Source organism: Rhinoderma darwinii, chromosome 1, assembly GCF_050947455.1.
Source record: "Rhinoderma darwinii isolate aRhiDar2 chromosome 1, aRhiDar2.hap1, whole genome shotgun sequence".
Lineage (NCBI taxonomy): Eukaryota > Metazoa > Chordata > Amphibia > Anura > Rhinodermatidae > Rhinoderma > Rhinoderma darwinii.
Genome location: NC_134687.1, coordinates 3,879,601 through 3,900,601, shown reverse-complemented (window position 1 = coordinate 3,900,601; position 21,001 = coordinate 3,879,601). Strand labels below are relative to the sequence as shown.

Sequence of the window (21,001 nt, the reverse complement as noted above, 5' to 3'; positions counted from 1 at the left end):
GACTGTGTATGTACTGCATCACACGTGGACTGTGTATGTACTGCATCACACGTGGACTGTGTATGTACTGCATCACACGTGGACTGTGTATGTACTGCATCACACGTGGACTGTGTATGTACTGCATCACACGTGGACTGTGTATGTACTGCATCACACGTGGACTGTGTATGTACTGCATCACACGTGGACTGTGTATGTACTGCATCACACGTGGACTGTGTATGTACTGCATCACACGTGGACTGTGTATGTACTGCATCACACGTGGACTGTGTATGTACTGCATCACACGTGGACTGTGTATGTACTGCATCACACGTGGACTGTGTATGTACTGCATCACACGTGGACTGTGTATGTACTGCATCACACGTGGACTGTGTATGTACTGCATCACACGTGGACTGTGTATGTACTGCATCACACGTGGACTGTGTATGTACTGCATCACACGTGGACTGTGTATGTACTGCATCACACGTGGACTGTGTATGTACTGCATCACACGTGGACTGTGTATGTACTGCATCACACGTGGACTGTGTATGTACTGCATCACACGTGGACTGTGTATGTACTGCATCACACGTGGACTGTGTATGTACTGCATCACACGTGGACTGTGTATGTACTGCATCACACGTGGACTGTGTATGTACTGCATCACACGTGGACTGTGTATGTACTGCATCACACGTGGACTGTGTATGTACTGCATCACACGTGGACTGTGTATGTACTGCATCACACGTGGACTGTGTATGTACTGCATCACACGTGGACTGTGTATGTACTGCATCACACGTGGACTGTGTATGTACTGCATCACACGTGGACTGTGTATGTACTGCATCACACGTGGACTGTGTATGTACTGCATCACACGTGGACTGTGTATGTACTGCATCACACGTGGACTGTGTATGTACTGCATCACACGTGGACTGTGTATGTACTGCATCACACGTGGACTGTGTATGTACTGCATCACACGTGGACTGTGTATGTACACACACTGCATCACACGTGGACTGTGTATATACACACACTGCATCACACGTGGACTGTGTATATACACACACTGCATCACACGTGGACTGTATATACACACACTGCATCACACGTGGACTGTATACACACACACTGCATCACACGTGGACTGTATACACACACACTGCATCACACGTGGACTGTATATACTACATATACTTTCACATTGTGGTTATTTCTGTATTTTGTGTCGTTAGTGGCGTGTTGTTCTGTCTTTGGCTCATCTGAGAGATGTCACTATACGAGCGTGTGACCTGTCCTGTGCACAGTCCTGATCCTGCGGTGACTCTGCTACATGGAGCTATAGTAAAAGAACCGCTGTGGTGGGAATAGTCATTATGTATGTGGTCAGTCACCTCTGTGGTGTCCGTATGATGTGACATTCTGTAGTCCACGGCTCTGCACCGTTACATGGCGTGTCTCGTCCAGCGTACGTCACTCCTCTGTGAAGACCTTCATATATACACACTTGAGCCGTCATCCGCGTCTGCAGTGAGCGAGGAGGCCCCATCACTGCCCTCATCTGTATCTAAGCTATACCAGTATAGCGGGGCTGAATATGTCGTATGGCACAACTCGTGGTGCGAATCTGTAGCATCAGATTGATCTAAGAAAACGTATGCAGAGTAATCAAAGTGCACAACAGAACCGGTCAATAACAGATTCAGCTCTGCTACATCAGTCTGTGCTGTGCTGGATTTCCTGCAGAGACCCGCCGCATCTGCCATAGAGCTGAATATGATTATTACAGTGTATACAGGGGCTCGGCTGTATGTGAGGGGGAGGGGTTATGGATATAATGTGTGTATATATATATATATATATTAGTAGTGAAAGGGCCGCAGTCCAGACGTGTCTAAATAATAAAAGTTCTGTCCTTTAATAATCCACTTTGTTTCTATTCCTCACTACTTTCAAGATCTCTGCTTTCTGTCAGTAAAGTGGGAAATGTATTGTTTTTCTGCTCTGTGAACAGGTTACTGCAGGTTGACAGCCTCTGCGTGTAAACACAAATGTTTCCATTGCATTGTCAGCAAGCAGAGCTGTTGAACATGGTGAGGAAGGGAAAGACCGAGTCTATAAATGATATGATTTATTTGCGGCCGCTGGACCGGCATGCAGCCCGGGGCCGTGTCTTGCTGATTGCGGTGAAACCTGCGGCAGACGTTGAGTGACGGGTAAATCCTTCTCTTGTACTAAATGTTTTATTCTCTGTTCACATCCAAAGCGAAGGTAAAATGTCTGCTGTTCTGCCTTGGATCTTTCGCAGAGCCGCTCTGTCTCACGAGCTCCCACAATGCATTGCTCCTCAGACCAGCAGAGTTCTGAACTTCGCTTTCTGTCTGAGCGGAGAATAAAACGTCCTTTTTAATGAGTCTAGCCGTGCGCCCGCCGTTCTGTGTAGACGCAATCTGCAGAATGTTGTGACTGCGCCAAAGTGGTGTTTTCCCTTTACGGCCCTGTTCATACTGCGGCATGGACGGCCACTTTGGACACAGCGCAGTATCACACTGTAGGGCCCCCCGGTGGTGCCGGGCCTGGTATAAATTGTGTATATCCATATATAATGTCTGTCTTACAGCCCACCCGCCCGTCCAGCTCTGCTGCCTCCAGCGGTACAGCCGGGGCCTCCGGATCAGCGTCATGTGGAGAGATCAGCAGCAGCGAGCCAAGCACTCCGGCCCAGACCCCTCTGGCGGCTCCCATCATCCCTTCACCCTCCCTGACCTCTCCAGTGGCCCCGCTGCCTGCCCCAGGGCCCTCCAAGGTAATGACTTCCAGGGGTCCCAGCACAAGACCCGGATCTAGGGGTCTCCTACACCCTGGACTTCATGATTCCTGTCTCTGTAGGAAGAGGAGAACCTGAGGGCTCAGGTCAAAGATCTGGAGGAAAAACTGGAGACTCTGAAGATGAAGAGAGCCGAGGACAAGGCCAAGCTGAAGGAGCTGGAGAAATCCAAACTCCAACTGGAGCAGCTGCAGGAGTGGCGGAGTAAGATGCAGGAGCAGCAGGCCGACGTCCAGCGCCAACTCAAGGAGGCCAAGAAGGTGGGTGCCCCGTGCAGGAGAGACCCGCAGACCAGTAGACCCGCAGACCCTCATGTGTTCTTCTCCACACAGGAAGCCAAGGAAGCTCTGGAGGCGCAGGAGCGTTACATGGAGGAGATGGCGGACACCGCCGATGCTATAGAGATGGCCACACTGGACAAGGAGATGGCTGAGGAGCGAGCGGAGTCCTTACAGCAGGAAGTGGAGACATTGAAGGAAAAGGTGGAGGAGCTGACTATGGACCTGGAGATTCTTAAACATGAGATTGAAGAGAAAGGTAGTTCAGGACATGGTGGAGTAATGTACAGGGGGTGGAGTAATGTACAGGGGGTGGAGTGTATACCAGGACATGGTGGGTGGAGTAATGTCCGGTGGGTGGAGTAATGTCCGGTGGGTGGAGTAATGTCCGGTGGGTGGAGTAATGTCCGGTGGGTGGAGTAATGTCCGGTGGGTGGAGTAATGTCCGGTGGGTGGAGTAATGTCCGGTGGGTGGAGTAATGTCCGGTGGGTGGAGTAATGTCCGGTGGGTGGAGTAATGTCCGGTGGGTGGAGTAATGTAGAGTGGGTGGAGTGGGGTGGGGTGGAGTGTATATCAGGACATGGTGGAGTAATGTACAGGGGGTGGAGTGTATATCAGGACATGGTGGATTGTTGTACATTGGGTGGAGTGTATATCAGGACATGGTGGAGTAATGTACAGGGGGTGGAGTGTATACCAGGACATGGTGGAGTAATGTACAGGGGGTGGAGTGTATATCAGGACATGGTGGAGTGTTGTACAGGGGGTGGAGTGTATATCAGGGCATGGTGGAGTGTATATCAGGGCATGGTGGAGTGTATATCAGGGCATGGTGGAGTGTTGTACAGGGCATGGTGGAGTGTTGTACAGGGCATGGTGGAGTGTTGTACAGGGCATGGTGGAGTGTTGTACAGGGCATGGTGGAGTGTTGTACAGGGCATGGTGGAGTGTTGTACAGGGCATGGTGGAGTGTTGTACAGGGCATGGTGGAGTGTTGTACAGGGCATGGTGGAGTGTTGTACAGGGCATGGTGGAGTGTTGTACAGGGCATGGTGGAGTGTTGTACAGGGCATGGTGGAGTGTTGTACAGGGCATGGTGGAGTGTTGTACAGGGCATGGTGGAGTGTTGTACAGGGCATGGTGGAGTGTTGTACAGGGCATGGTGGAGTGTTGTACAGGGCATGGTGGAGTGTTGTACAGGGCATGGTGGAGTGTTGTACAGGGCATGGTGGAGTGTTGTACAGGGCATGGTGGAGTGTTGTACAGGGCATGGTGGAGTGTTGTACAGGGCATGGTGGAGTGTTGTACAGGGCATGGTGGAGTGTTGACCAGGGCATGGTGGAGTGTTGACCAGGGCATGGTGGAGTGTTGACCAGGGCATGGTGGAGTGTTGACCAGGGCATGGTGGAGTGTTGACCAGGGCATGGTGGAGTGTTGACCAGGGCATGGTGGAGTGTTGACCAGGGCATGGTGGAGTGTTGACCAGGGCATGGTGGAGTGTTGACCAGGGCATGGTGGAGTGTTGACCAGGGCATGGTGGAGTGTTGACCAGGGCATGGTGGAGTGTTGACCAGGGCATGGTGGAGTGTTGACCAGGGCATGGTGGAGTGTTGACCAGGGCATGGTGGAGTGTTGACCAGGGCATGGTGGAGTGTTGACCAGGGCATGGTGGAGTGTTGACCAGGGCATGGTGGAGTGTTGACCAGGGCATGGTGGAGTGTTGACCAGGGCATGGTGGAGTGTTGACCAGGGCATGGTGGAGTGTTGACCAGGGCATGGTGGAGTGTAGACCAGGGCATGGTGGAGTGTATACTATTATGACTGCAGACTCCTGGGCTCCCCCGATCGGCTCTTGTTGACCATGTAGACTGATGTTTTTGAGCAGGTGGAGCTGAGATTGATCTTTAGTTTTATGGGAGAATATTCAGGGTAACCGGTCCTTTATTCATATAAATCACTGCTGTGGGCTAGAGAGTCCAGTGGGCGGTCTCCACAATTGATTGACAGCCTTTCTTGTAAATGTACATAAAGAAATGATTGACACATGGAGTAGGACCGCCCAGTGGACTCTCGAGCCCGGAGCTGGCAGTGATATTATATTAATCTGCTCCTCCTGCCGATCATACGGCCCGCAGACCAGACTGCCCGTTCATCGTGACTGGTTCCCTTCTAGGGTGTGCTGAGTGGGTGCCACCCTCTCGGTTAGGGTCGTTGGGACATCTGATAGATCCCTTGGGTTAGTGGGATCTGTGTGATTGATCCACTATAGACTCTGCTTGTCTTTACGGAATGACTGCTTATCCATCGTCCTGTTTCCTATATCTATAGGGTCTGACGGAGCAGCGTCCAGTTACCAGGTGAAGCAGTTGGAGGAACAGAACGGCAGACTGAAGGAAGCTCTGGTCAGGTAAGGGCACCCCCTGCGCTCTATACACCTAGTCATCCATCAGGCAGAAAACCTAAGCCGTGCCCCATTCCTCTAGGATGAGGGATCTGTCCGCCTCGGAGAAGCAGGAACATGTCCGGGTGCAGAAGCAGCTGGAGAAGAAGAACACGGAGCTGGAGAGTCTGCGCCAGCAGAAGGAGAAGCTGCAGGACGAAGCGTCACAGATGGAAAAGACTATTGATGAGCTAAAGGAACAGGTCAGATTTGCCTGTCCTGTTCTCCCATACGCTCTCGACTGATCAGTAACTCTCTTATGTACTGATTGCCTTTTTTATTTGACCATTCCACACGTATGACTGAGATGATGATGATGTTTTGCCATGTTTAGGTGGACGCTGCTCTGGGAGCTGAAGAAATGGTGGAAACACTGGCCGAAAGAAATCTGGACCTGGAGGAGAAAGTCCGAGAACTGCGTGAGACTGTCACTGACCTGGTATGAAAGTAGCAATTCACATAGTACCAGTCATGCTTGATTCTTAAGTGTGCTGCTCTCTCCAATCCATTTCCAGCTCTGTCTCTTCTATATATTCCCTGGAGGTTAGTGTAGAGCTCTGTTCTTCTATATATTCCCTGGAGGTTAGTGTAGAGCTCGGTCTCTTCTATATATTCCCTGGAGGTTAGTGTAGAGCTCGGTCTCTTCTATATATTCCCTGGTGGTTAGTGTAGAGCTCTGTCTCTTCTATATATTCCCTGGTGGGTAGTGTAGAGCTCTGTCCTTCTATATATTCCCTGGTGGTTAGTGTATAGCTCTGTCCTTCTATATGTCCCCTGGTGGTTAGTGTAGAGCTCTGTCCTTCTATATATTCCCTGGTGGTTAGTGTAGAGATCTGTCCTTCTATATGTCCCCTGGTGGTTAGTGTAGAGCTCTGTCCTTCTATATGTCCCCTGGTGGTTAGTGTAGAGCTCTGTCCTTCTATTTGTCCCCTGGTGGTTAGTGTAGAGCTCTGTCCTTCTATTTGCCCCCTGGTGGTTAGTGTAGAGCTCTGTCCTTCTATATGTCCCCTGGTGGTTAGTGTAGAGCTCTGTCCTTCTATTTGCCCCCTGGTGGTTAGTGTAGAGCTCTGTCCTTCTATATATTCCCTGGTGGTTGGTGTAGAGCTCGGTCTCTTCTATATATTCCCTGGTGGTTAGTGTAGAGCTCTGTCCTTCTATATGTCCCCTGGTGTTTAGTGTAGAGCTCTGTCCTATATATTCCCTGGTGGTTAGTGTAGAGCTCTGTCCTTCTATATATTCCCTGGTGGTTAGTGTAGAGCTCTGTCCTTCTATATATTCCCTGGTGGTTAGTGTAGAGCTCTGTCCTTCTATATGTCCCCTGGTGGTTAGTGTAGAGCTCTGTCCTTCTATATATTCCCTGGTGGTTAGTGTAGAGCTCTGTCCTTCTATATATTCCCTGGTGGTTGGTGTAGATCTCTGTCCTTCTATATATTCCCTGGTGGTTGGTGTAGAGCTCGGTCTCTTCTATATATTCCCTGGTGGTTAGTGTAGAGCTCTGTCCTTCTATATGTCCCCTGGTGGTTAGTGTAGAGCTCTGTCCTATATATTCCCTGGTGGTTAGTGTAGAGCTCTGTCCTTCTATATATTCCCTGGTGGTTAGTGTAGAGCTCTGTCCTTCTATATATTCCCTGGTGGTTAGTGTAGAGCTCTGTCCTTCTATATGTCCCCTGGTGGTTAGTGTAGAGCTCTGTCCTTCTATATATTCCCTGGTGGTTAGTGTAGAGCTCTGTCCTTCTATATATTCCCTGGTGGTTAGTGTAGAGCTCGGTCTCTTCTATATATTCCCTGGTGGTTAGTGTAGAGCTCTGTCCTTCTATATGTCCCCTGGTGGTTAGTGTAGAGCTCTGTCCTTCTATATGTCCCCTGGTGGTTAGTGTAGAGCTCGGTCTCTTCTATATATTCCCTGGTGGTTAGTGTAGAGCTCTGTCCTTCTATATATTCCCTGGTGGTTAGTGTAGAGCTCGGTCTCTTCTATATATTCCCTGGTGGTTAGTGTAGAGCTCGGTCTCTTCTATATATTCCCTGGTGGTTAGTGTAGAGCTCTGTCCTTCTATATATTCCCTGGTGGTTAGTGTAGAGCTCTGTCCTTCTATATATTCCCTGGTGGTTAGTGTAGAGCTCTGTCCTTCTATATGTCCCCTGGTGGTTAGTGTAGAGCTCTGTCCTATATATTCCCTGGTGGTTAGTGTAGAGCTCTGTCCTTCTATATGTCCCCTGGTGGTTAGTGTAGAGCTCTGTTCTGTGTTTTGTCATGAAGGACCGTTCTAGTATTAACACATTGTGGGGATTGTTAGTTGAGCAGTTCCCTCAAATTTTCTTCTGAGTTGCTCCAACATAAACTTCTGTGTATGAGGCGATGTCCTGGGGACCACCCAGCGCTGCAGAAATCTCATCCCTTCCAATCTTCCCCTTTCCAGGAAGCCATCAATGAGATGAACGACGAGCTGCAAGAGAACGCCCGCGAGACAGAGCTGGAGTTACGTGAGCAGCTGGACATGGCCATCGCCCGAGTACGGGAGGCTGAGAAGCGCGTGGAGGCCGCTCAGGAGACGGTGGCGGACTACCAGCAGACCATCAAGAAGTACCGGGACCTGACCGCTCACCTGCAGGTGAGGCAATGAATGTACACGGAGGCTGCACACTCATTGAGGAGCGTACGCTACAACACGTGTGCTTCATATACTGCAGGAAATGAACCGCGAGCTCCACAACCAGCAGGAGGCCTCCGTGGAGAAGGAGCAGCAGCCGTCACCTGAGATGTTCGACTTCAAGATCAAGTTTGCTGAGACGAAGGCCCATGCGAAGGTGCGAGAATGATACCGGAGCTCGTCCAGAATCTGGGGGGTTTGTAAGACGACCACACTTAATATTCTTCTCCTTTCAGGCCATCGAGATGGAGCTGCGGAAGATGGAGGTCAACCAAGCCAACCGCCATGTCTCCCTGCTCACGTCCTTCATGCCGGACAGCTTCCTGCGCCACGGAGGAGACCACGACTGCATCCTGGTGCTGTTGCTCATCCCAAGACTCATCTGCAAGGTCAGGCGGATTCAGCATTCCCAGGCCTCATCTGCTTAGTTATGCAGGAGACAAGGATGTGTAACTGCATGACTAGAGCAACGTGCCGTTCAGGAGCCTAGGAAAGCTGGGTGATGACCCCTGGGGGAATGGTTATGCAGCCATATTGGTTGTCACCCAGATTTCTCAGAACTTGATTGTACTGTACAACGTCTTCATACAGGGATATTAATGTGCCGGTGTTTCCCTCAGGCGGAGCTCATCAGTAAGCAGGCCCAGGACAAGTTTGAGCTGTCAGAGGCCAATGAAGAGAAGACTGGCATGAGAGGAGCTGTGGGGGAACAGATGAGCTTTGCCGGTGGTCTGGTGTATTCTCTCAGCCTGCTGCAGGCCACACTACACAAATACGAGCAGTAAGTGGAGGCCACATCACAACCCTGCGTCTACTTCTGAGCACCATTATACAGCTATACTCCAGTGCTGCATTCACTATTCTGCTGGACACAGTCAGCAAGCTTGTGGGACAGGCACACTCCTACCCGTGGAGCTGCTCCGTATAATTCAAATCAGTGTCTGCATAGATCTTGTTCTAATGAATACCCAGGGAATACAGAGAGTGCAGCTCTGGAGTATAATACAGGATAAGTAATGTAATGTATGTATACAGTGACTCCACCAGCAGAATAGTGAGTGTAGCTCTGCAGAATAATACAGGATGTAACTCCGGATCAGTACAGGATAAGTAATGTATGTACACAGTGACTTCACCATCAGAATAGTGAGTGCAGCTCTGGAGTATAATACAGGATGTAACTCAGGATCAGTACAGGATAAGTAATGTATGTACACAGTGACTCCACCAGCAGAATAGTGAGTGCAGCTCTGGAGTATAATACAGGATGTAACTCAGGATCAGTACAGGATAAGTAGTGTAATGTATGTACACAGTCACTCCACCAGCAGAATAGTGAGGGCAGCTCTGGAGTATAATACAGGATGTAACTCGGGATCAGTACAGGATAAGTAATGTAATGTATGTACACAGTGACTCCACCAGCAGAATAGTCAGTGCAGCTCTGGAGTATAATACAGGATGTAACTCAGGATCAGTGTAGGATAAGTAATGTATGTACACAGTGACTCCACCAGCAGAATAGTGAGTGCAGCTCTGGAGTATAATACAGGATGTAACTCAGGATCAGTACAGGATAAGTAATGCAATGTATGTACACAGTGACTCCACCAGCAGAATAGTGAGTGCAGCTCTGGAGTATAATACATGATGTAACTCCGGATCAGTACAGGATAAGTAAGTTAGTGCAGCTCTGGAGTATAATACAGGATATAACTCAGGATGAGTACAGCATAAGTAATGTAATGTATGTACACAGTGACCCCACCAGCAGAATAGTGAGTGCAGCTCTGGAGTATAATACAGGATGTAACTCAGGATCTGTACAGGATAAGTAATGTAATGTATGTACACAGTGACTCCACCAGCAGAATAGTGAGTGTAGCTCTGGAGTATAATATAGGATGTAACGTAGGATCAGTACAGGATAAGTAATGTATGTACACAGTGACTCCACCAGCAGAATAGTGAGTGCAGCTCTGGAGTATAATACAGGATGTAACTCAGGATCAGTGCAGGATAAGTAATGTAATGTATGTACACAGTGACTCGACCAGCAGAATAGTGAGCACAGCTCTGGAGTATAATACAGGATGTAACTCCGGATCAGTACAGGATAAGTAATGTCATGTATGTACACAGTGACTCCACCCACCAGCAGAATAGTGAGTGCAGCTCTGGAGTATAATACAGGATATAACTCAGGATCAGTACAGGATAAGTAATGTAACGTATGTACACAGTGACTCCACCAGCAGAATAGTGAGTGCAGCTCTGGAGTATAATACAGGATGTAACTCAGGATCAGTACAGTATAAGTAAAGTAATGTATGTACACAGTGACTCCACCAGCAGAATAGTGAGTGCAGCTCTGGAGTATAATACAGGATGTAACTCAGGATCAGTACAGGGTATATAATGTAATGTATGTACACAGTGACTCCACCCACCAGCAGAATAGTGAGTGCAGCTCTGGAGTATAATACAGGATGTAACTCAGGATCAGTACAGGATAAGTAATGTAATGTATGTATACAGTGACTCCACCAGCATAATAATGAGTGCAGCTCTGGAGTATAATACAGTATATAACTCGGGATCAGTACAGGATAAGTAATGTATGTACACAGTGACTCCACCAGCAGAATAGTGAGTGCAGCTCTGGAGTATAATACAGGATATAACTCCGGATCAGTACAGGATAAGTAATGTAATGTATATACACAGTGACTACACCAGCAGAATAGTGAGTGCAGCTCTAGAGTATAATACAGGATATAACTCCGGATCAGTACAGGATAAGTAATGTAATGTATATACACAGTGACTACACCAGCAGAATAGTGAGTGCAGCTCTAGAGTATAATACAGGATATAACTCCGGATCAGTACAGGATAAGTAATGTAATGTATATACACAGTGACTCCACCAGCAGAATAGTGAGTGCAGCTCTGGAGTATAATACAGGATATAACTCCGGATCAGTACAGGATAAGTAATGTAATGTATATACACAGTGACTCCACCAGCAGAATAGTGAGTGCAGCTCTAGAGTATAATACAGGATATAACTCCGGATCAGTACAGGATAAGTAATGTAATGTATATACACAGTGACTCCACCAGCAGAATAGTGAGTGCAGCTCCGGAGTATAATACAGGATATAACTCAGGATGAGTACAGCATAAGTAATGTAATGTATGTACACAGTGACCCCACCAGCAGAATAGTGAGTGCAGCTCTGGAGTATAATTCAGGATGTAACTCCGGATCAGTACAGGATAAGTAATGTAATGTATATACACAGTGACTCCACCAGCAGAATAGTGAGTGCAGCTCTGGAGTATAATACAGGATATAACTCCGGATCAGTACAGGATAAGTAATGTAATGTATATACACAGTGACTACACCAGCAGAATAGTGAGTGCAGCTCTAGAGTATAATACAGGATATAACTCCGGATCAGTACAGGATAAGTAATGTAATGTATGTACACAGTGACTCCACCAGCATAATAGTGAGTGCAGCTCCGGAGTATAATACAGGATATAACTCAGGATGAGTACAGCATAAGTAATGTAATGTATGTACACAGTGACCCCACCAGCAGAATAGTGAGTGCAGCTCTGGAGTATAATTCAGGATGTAACTCAGGATCTGTACAGGATAAGTAATGTAATGTATGTACACAGTGACTCCACCAGCAGAATAGTGAGCACAGCTCTGGAGTATAATACAGGATGTAACTCCGGATCAGTACAGGATAAGTAATGTCATGTATGTACACAGTGACTCCACCCACCAGCAGAATAGTGAGTGCAGCTCTGGAGTATAATACAGGATATAACTCAGGATCAGTACAGGATAAGTAATGTAACGTATGTACACAGTGACTCCACCAGCAGAATAGTGAGTGCAGCTCTGGAGTATAATACAGGATGTAACTCAGGATCAGTACAGTATAAGTAAAGTAATGTATGTACACAGTGACTCCACCAGCAGAATAGTGAGTGCAGCTCTGGAGTATAATACAGGATGTAACTCAGGATCAGTACAGGGTATATAATGTAATGTATGTACACAGTGACTCCACCCACCAGCAGAATAGTGAGTGCAGCTCTGGAGTATAATACAGGATGTAACTCAGGATCAGTACAGGATAAGTAATGTAATGTATGTATACAGTGACTCCACCAGCATAATAATGAGTGCAGCTCTGGAGTATAATACAGTATATAACTCGGGATCAGTACAGGATAAGTAATGTATGTACACAGTGACTCCACCAGCAGAATAGTGAGTGCAGCTCTGGAGTATAATACAGGATATAACTCCGGATCAGTACAGGATAAGTAATGTAATGTATATACACAGTGACTACACCAGCAGAATAGTGAGTGCAGCTCTAGAGTATAATACAGGATATAACTCCGGATCAGTACAGGATAAGTAATGTAATGTATATACACAGTGACTACACCAGCAGAATAGTGAGTGCAGCTCTAGAGTATAATACAGGATATAACTCCGGATCAGTACAGGATAAGTAATGTAATGTATATACACAGTGACTCCACCAGCAGAATAGTGAGTGCAGCTCTGGAGTATAATACAGGATATAACTCCGGATCAGTACAGGATAAGTAATGTAATGTATATACACAGTGACTCCACCAGCAGAATAGTGAGTGCAGCTCTAGAGTATAATACAGGATATAACTCCGGATCAGTACAGGATAAGTAATGTAATGTATATACACAGTGACTCCACCAGCAGAATAGTGAGTGCAGCTCCGGAGTATAATACAGGATATAACTCAGGATGAGTACAGCATAAGTAATGTAATGTATGTACACAGTGACCCCACCAGCAGAATAGTGAGTGCAGCTCTGGAGTATAATTCAGGATGTAACTCCGGATCAGTACAGGATAAGTAATGTAATGTATATACACAGTGACTCCACCAGCAGAATAGTGAGTGCAGCTCTGGAGTATAATACAGGATATAACTCCGGATCAGTACAGGATAAGTAATGTAATGTATATACACAGTGACTACACCAGCAGAATAGTGAGTGCAGCTCTAGAGTATAATACAGGATATAACTCCGGATCAGTACAGGATAAGTAATGTAATGTATGTACACAGTGACTCCACCAGCATAATAGTGAGTGCAGCTCCGGAGTATAATACAGGATATAACTCAGGATGAGTACAGCATAAGTAATGTAATGTATGTACACAGTGACCCCACCAGCAGAATAGTGAGTGCAGCTCTGGAGTATAATTCAGGATGTAACTCAGGATCTGTACAGGATAAGTAATGTAATGTATGTACACAGTGACTCCACCAGCAGAATAGTGAGTGCAGCTCTGGAGTATAATTCAGGATGTAACTCAGGATCTGTACAGGATAAGTAATGTAATGTATGTACACAGTGACTCCACCAGCAGAATAGTGAGTGTAGCTCTGGAGTATAATATAGGATGTAACGCAGGATCAGTACAGGATAAGTAATGTATGTACACAGTGACTCCACCAGCAGAATAGTGAGTGCAGCTCTGGAGTATAATACAGGATATAACTCAGGATCAGTACAGCATAAGTAATGTAATGTATGTACACAGTGACCCCACCAGCAGAATAGTGAGTGCAGCTCTGGAGTATAATTCAGGATGTAACTCAGGATCTGTACAGGATAAGTAATGTAATGTATGTACACAGTGACTCCACCAGCAGAATAGTGAGTGCAGCTCTGGAGTATAATACAGGATGTAACTCAGGAGCAGTACAGGATAAGTAATGTATGTACACAGTGACTCCACCAGCAGAATAGTGAGTGTAGCTCTGGAGTATAATATAGGATGTAACGCAGGATCAGTACAGGATAAGTAATGTATGTACACAGTGACTCCACCAGCAGAATAGTGAGTGCAGCTCTGGAGTATAATACAGGATATAACTCAGGATCAGTACAGGATAAGTAATGTAATGTATGTACACAGTGACTCCACCAGCAGAATAGTGAGTGCAGCTCTGGAGTATAATACAGGATATAACTCCGGATCAGTACAGGATAAGTAATGTAATGTATGTACACAGTGACTCCACCAGCAGAATAGTGAGTGCAGCTCTGGAGTATAATACAGGATGTAACTCAGGAGCAGTACAGGATAAGTAATGTATGTACACAGTGACTCCACCAGCAGAATAGTGAGTGCAGCTCTGGAGTATAATACAGGATGTAACTCAGGAGCAGTACAGGATAAGTAATGTAATGTATGTACACAGTGACTCCACCAGCAGAATAGTGAGTGCAGCTCTGGAGTATAATACAGGATATAACTCCGGATCAGTACAGGATAAGTAATGTAATGTATGTACACAGTGACTCCACCAGCAGAATAGTGAGTGCAGCTCTGGAGTATAATACAGGATGTAACTCAGGATCAGTACAGGATAAGTAATGTAATGTATGTACACAGTGACTCCACCAGCAGAATAGTGAGTGCAGCTCTGGAGTATAATACAGGATATAACTCAGGATCAGTACAGGATAAGTAATGTAATGTATGTACACAGTGACTCCACCAGCAGAATAGTGAGTGCAGCTCTGGAGTATAATACAGGATGTAACTCAGGAGCAGTACAGGATAAGTAATGTAATGTATGCACACAGTGACTCCACCAGCAGAATAGTGAGTGCAGCTCTGGAGTATAATACAGGATGTAACTCAGGATCAGTACAGGATAAGTAATGTATGTACACAGTGACTCCACCAGCAGAATAGTGAGTGCAGCTCTGGAGTATAATACAGGATATAACTCAGGATCAGTACAGGATAAGTAATGTAATGTATGTACACAGTGACTCCACCAGCAGAATAGTGAGTGCAGCTCTGGAGTATAATACATGATGTAAATCAGGATCAGTACAGGATAAGTAATGTAATGTATGTACACAGTGACTCCACCTGCAGAATAGTGAGAGCAGCTCTGGAGTATAATACAGGATATAACTCAGGATCAGTACAGGATAAGTAATGTAATGTATGTACACAGTGACTCCACCTGCAGAATAGTGAGTGCAGCTCTGGAGTATAATACAGGATGTAACTCAGGATCAGTACAGGATAAGTAATGTATGTACACAGTGACTCTACCAGCAGAATAGTGAGTGCAGCTCTGGAGTATAATACAGGATGTAAATCAGGATCAGTACAGGATAAGTAATGTAATGTAAACTCTAAAATGGTGCCCAAACGGTGAGATCCAGTGAGCTTTTCCTCCAATTGGGTTTTTGTCCTGGTGTAGTGGCATTATAATTTTCTTGAGTACAGTAAGACGCAGTTTATCGGGCGCAGTCTGCTTTCTGCAGTCTTAGCTAGAAACTACGTTATATATTACCACTAGGTGTCGGGGTGGAGTTTTGGGATGTCGTTTCTCACTGTAATCTCTATGTAGTGCTGGAGTTCTGTTCCAGTGTGCACAGGAGTGATGTCCTACGGTTTCCACACGGAGCAGGCGGTGATTGCTGGGACCAGTAGTGTCTCTCCTCTAGTGCTGATCTGGAGCAGCTGCTCCTGAGCTCTGCGTGTGTTGCATACGATCGTAGTCATCGTGGGTTTTGGTGCAGTCTCGGCAGCTGGTACATTTGGTTGATATTAGGGTTTTGTCCCCAGGGCTCTTAATAAATGCAGCGTGGAGATTTACAAGAAGGTGGGGATGCTGTACCCGGAGATGAGCGTGCACGAGCGATCCCTGGACTTCCTCATCGAATTGCTGCACAAGGATCAGCTGGATGAGACCGTCAACGTGGAGCCCCTGACCAAGGCCATTAAGTATTACCAGGTATGAGGAGTCGTTACACTGTGTCGTGTTCAGGGCGGGGATTTATTTTGTACGGGCGACGCTCGTACATATAACATTATAGACTTATTATTGATGAGTAAAGAACTTCCTCACAAGTCACTAGCAATGTGTCTGCTACTTGCAGTACCACTCTTCACCACTGTCAGAGCAAAATATATTCCTTATGTGGTAATGCAAGAGCCCCCCCCCCCTACTAACGTACCTGACAGCTGAGCCTGTTTAGTGATTGCATTGGAGCAAAGCGTCTCCCCGTAATGACAGATCCTTCCCCTGCAGGGCTGGAAGACCTTCATCTGAGCAGCTTCTTTATTCTTAGTATGATTCTTCTTCTTGGCAGCACTTGTACAGCATACACCTGGCTGACCAGCCCGAGGACTGCACCATGCAGCTGTCCGACCACATCAAGGTAAACCATCCATCATCTGCCCCGAACTGAGGGATTCTGAGGATCGCAGCATAAAATCCACCCTCTGTCCTGTGTGTGGTATATTATGACTGCGGGGTGATGTCCTGTGTGTGGTATATTATGGCTGCGGGTGATGTCCTGTGTGTGTGGTATATTATGACTGCGGGGTGATGTCCTGTGTGTGTGGTATATTATGACTGCGGGGTGACGTCCTGTGTGTGTGGTATATTATGACTGCGGGTGATGTCCTGTGTGTGTGGTATATTATGACTGCGGGTGATGTCCTGTGTGTGGTATATTATGACTGCGGGTGATGTCCTGTGTGTGGTATATTATGACTGCGGGGTGATGTCCTGTGTGTGTGGTATATTATGACTGCGGGGTGATGTCCTGTGTGTGGTATATTATGACTGCGGGTGATGTCCTGTGTGTGGTATATTATGACTGCGGGTGATGTCCTGTGTGTGTGGTATATTATGACTGCGGGTGACGTCCTGTGTGTGTGGTATATTATGACTGCGGGTGATGTCCTGTGTGTGTGGTATATTATGACTGCGGGTGATGTCCTGTGTGTGGTATATTATGACTGCGGGTGATGTCCTGTGTGTGGTATATTATGACTGCGGGTGATGTCCTGTGTGTGTGGTATATTATGACTGCGGGTGATGTCCTGTGTGTGGTATATTATGACTGCGGGGTGACGTCCTGTGTGTGTGGTATATTATGACTGCGGGTGATGTCCTGTGTGGTATATTATGACTGCGGGTGATGTCCTGTGTGTGTGGTATATTATGACTGCGGGTGATGTCCTGTGTGTGTGGTATATTATGACTGCGGGGTGATGTCCTGTGTGTGTGGTATATTATGACTGCGGGTGATGTCCTGTGTGTGTGGTATATTATGGCTGCGGGTGATGTCCTGTGTGTGTGGTATATTATGACTGCGGGTGATGTCCTGTGTGTGTGTGGTATATTATGACTGCGGGTGATGTCCTGTGTGTGTGGTATATTATGACTGCGGGGTGATGTCCTGTGTGTGTGGTATATTATGGCTGCGGGTGATGTCCTGTGTGTGTGGTATATTATGGCTGCGGGGTGATGTCCTGTGTGTGTGGTATATTATGACTGCGGGGTGATGTCCTGTGTGTGTGGTATATTATGGCTGCGGGTGATGTCCTGTGTGTGTGGTATATTATGACTGCGGGTGATGTCCTGTGTGTGTGGTATATTATGACTGCGGGTGATGTCCTGTGTGTGTGGTATATTATGACTGCGGGTGATGGCCTGTGTGTGTGGTATATTATGACTGCGGGTGATGTCCTGTGTGTGTGGTATATTATGACTGCGGGGTGATGTCCTGTGTGTGTGGTATATTATGACTGCAGGGTGATGTCCTGTGTGTGTGGTATATTATGACTGCAGGGTGATGTCCTGTGTGTGTGGTATATTATGACTGCGGGTGATGTCCTGTGTGTGTGTGGTATATTATGACTGCGGGTGATGTCCTGTGTGTGTGGTATATTATGGCTGCGGGTGATGTCCTGTGTGTGTGGTATATTATGACTGCGGGTGATGTCCTGTGTGTGTGGTATATTATGACTGCGGGGTGATGTCCTGTGTGTGGTATATTATGACTGCGGGTGATGTCCTGTGTGTGTGGTATATTATGACTGCGGGGTGATGTCCTGTGTGTGTGGTATATTATGACTGCGGGGTGATGTCCTGTGTGTGTGGTATATTATGACTGCGGGTGATGTCCTGTGTGTGGTATATTATGACTGCGGGTGATGTCCTGTGTGTGGTATATTATGACTGCGGGGTGATGTCCTGTGTGTGTGGTATATTATGACTGCGGGGTGATGTCCTGTGTGTGTGGTATATTATGACTGCGGGTGATGTCCTGTGTGTGTGGTATATTATGACTGCAGGTGATGTCCTGTGTGTGTGGTATATTATGACTGCGGGTGATGTCCTGTGTGTGGTATATTATGACTGCGGGTGATGTCCTGTGTGTGGTATATTATGACTGCGGGTGATGTCCTGTGTGTGGTATATTATGACTGCGGGTGATGTCCTGTGTGTGTGGTATATTATGACTGCGGGTGATGTCCTGTGTGTGTGGTATATTATGACTGCGGGTGACGTCCTGTGTGTGTGGTATATTATGACTGCGGGTGATGTCCTGTGTGTGGTATATTATGACTGCGGGTGATGTCCTGTGTGTGGTATATTATGACTGCGGGTGATGTCCTGTGTGTGGTATATTATGACTGCGGGTGATGTCCTGTGTGTGTGGTATATTATGACTGCAGGGTGATGTCCTGTGTGTGTGGTATATTATGACTGCGGGGTGATGTCCTGTGTGTGGTATATTATGACTGCGGGGTGATGTCCTGTGTGTGTGGTATATTATGACTGCGGGTGATGTCCTGTGTGTGTGGTATATTATGACTGCGGGGTGATGTCCTGTGTGTGTGTGGTATATTATGACTGCGGGTGATGTCCTGTGTGTGTGGTATATTATGACTGCGGGTGATGTCCTGTGTGTGTGGTATATTATGACTGCGGGTGATGTCCTGTGTGTGTGGTATATTATGGCTGCGGGGTGATGTCCTGTGTGTGTGGTATATTATGACTGCGGGGTGATGTCCTGTGTGTGTGTGGTATATTATGACTGCGGGTGATGTCCTGTGTGTGTGGTATATTATGACTGCGGGGTGATGTCCTGTGTGTGGTATATTATGACTGCGGGTGATGTCCTGTGTGTGTGGTATATTATGACTGCGGGTGATGTCCTGTGTGTGTGGTATATTATGACTGCGGGGTGATGTCCTGTGTGTGTGGTATATTATGACTGCGGGTGATGTCCTGTGTGTGTGGTATATTATGACTGCGGGTGATGTCCTGTGTGTGGTATATTATGACTGCGGGTGATGGCCTGTGTGTGTGGTATATTATGACTGCGGGTGATGTCCTGTGTGTGTGGTATATTATGACTGCGGGTGATGTCCTGTGTGTGTGGTATATTATGACTGCGGGTGATGTCCTGTGTGTGTGGTATATTATGACTGCGGGGTGATGTCCTGTGTGTGTGGTATATTATGACTGCGGGTGATGTCCTGTGTGTGTGGTATATTATGACTGCGGGTGATGTCCTGTGTGTGGTATATTATGACTGCGGGGTGATGTCCTGTGTGTGTGGTATATTATGACTGCGGGTGATGTCCTGTGTGTGGTATATTATGACTGCGGGTGATGTCCTGTGTGTGTGTGGTATATTATGACTGCGGGTGATGTCCTGTGTGTGTGGTATATTATGACTGCGGGTGATGTCCTGTGTGTGTGGTATATTATGGCTGCGGGTGATGTCCTGTGTGTGTGGTATATTATGACTGCAGGGTGATGTCCTGTGTGTGTGGTATATTATGACTGCGGGTGATGTCCTGTGTGTGTGTGGTATATTATGACTGCGGGTGATGTCCTGTGTGTGTGGTATATTATGGCTGCGGGTGATGTCCTGTGTGTGTGGTATATTATGACTGCGGGTGATGTCCTGTGTGTGTGGTATATTATGACTGCGGGGTGATGTCCTGTGTGTGGTATATTATGACTGCGGGTGATGTCCTGTGTGTGTGGTATATTATGACTGCGGGGTGATGTCCTGTGTGTGGTATATTATGACTGCGGGGTGACGTCCTGTGTGTGTGGTATATTATGACTGCGGGTGATGTCCTGTGTGTGTGGTATATTATGACTGCGGGTGATGTCCTGTGTGTGTGTGGTATATTATGACTGCGGGTGATGTCCTGTGTGTGTGGTATATTATGACTGCGGGTGATGTCCTGTGTGTGTGGTATATTATGACTGCGGGTGATGTCCTGTGTGTGGTATATTATGACTGCGGGTGATGTCCTGTGTGTGGTATATTATGACTGCGGGTGATGTCCTGTGTGTGTGGTATATTATGACTGCGGGTGATGTCCTGTGTGTGTGGTATATTATGACTGCGGGGTGATGTCCTGTGTGTGTGGTATATTATGACTGCGGGTGATGTCCTGTGTGTGTGGTATATTATGACTGCGGGTGATGTCCTGTGTGTGTGGTATATTATGACTGCGGGTGATGTCCTGTGTGTGTGGTATATTATGACTGCGGGGTGATGTCCTGTGTGTGTGGTATATTATGACTGCGGGTGATGTCCTGTGTGTGTGGTATATTATGACTGCGGGTGATGTCCTGTGTGTGTGGTATATTATGACTGCGGGTGATGTCCTGTGTGTGTGTGGTATATTATGACTGCGGGTGATGTCCTGTGTGTGTGGTATATTATGACTGCGGGTGACGTCCTGTGTGTGTGGTATATTATGACTGCGGGTGATGTCCTGTGTGTGGTATATTATGACTGCGGGTGACGTCCTGTGTGTGTGGTATATTATGACTGCGGGGTGACGTCCTGTGTGTGTGGTATATTATGACTGCGGGTGATGTCCTGTGTGTGTGGTATATT

At 47.0% G+C, this 21,001-nt stretch overlaps 1 protein-coding gene across 2 annotated transcripts in view; it reads left to right on the top strand.

Moving 5' to 3' along the window:
* The window catches only part of DCTN1 (dynactin subunit 1), a 50,532-nt gene that overhangs the window by 7,430 nt on the left and 22,101 nt on the right, over positions 1-21,001 (top strand). For both annotated transcript variants that reach the window (XM_075855488.1, XM_075855480.1), the window contains exons 3-14: positions 2,636-2,821; positions 2,905-3,102; positions 3,175-3,379; positions 5,450-5,528; positions 5,605-5,764; positions 5,896-6,000; positions 7,979-8,170; positions 8,250-8,366; positions 8,446-8,598; positions 8,830-8,990; positions 15,900-16,068; positions 16,427-16,495. In XM_075855488.1, the coding sequence (XP_075711603.1) occupies positions 2,636-2,821; positions 2,905-3,102; positions 3,175-3,379; positions 5,450-5,528; positions 5,605-5,764; positions 5,896-6,000; positions 7,979-8,170; positions 8,250-8,366; positions 8,446-8,598; positions 8,830-8,990; positions 15,900-16,068; positions 16,427-16,495 (1,794 nt within the window). The remainder of the gene's footprint in view (positions 1-2,635; positions 2,822-2,904; positions 3,103-3,174; positions 3,380-5,449; positions 5,529-5,604; positions 5,765-5,895; positions 6,001-7,978; positions 8,171-8,249; positions 8,367-8,445; positions 8,599-8,829; positions 8,991-15,899; positions 16,069-16,426; positions 16,496-21,001) is intronic.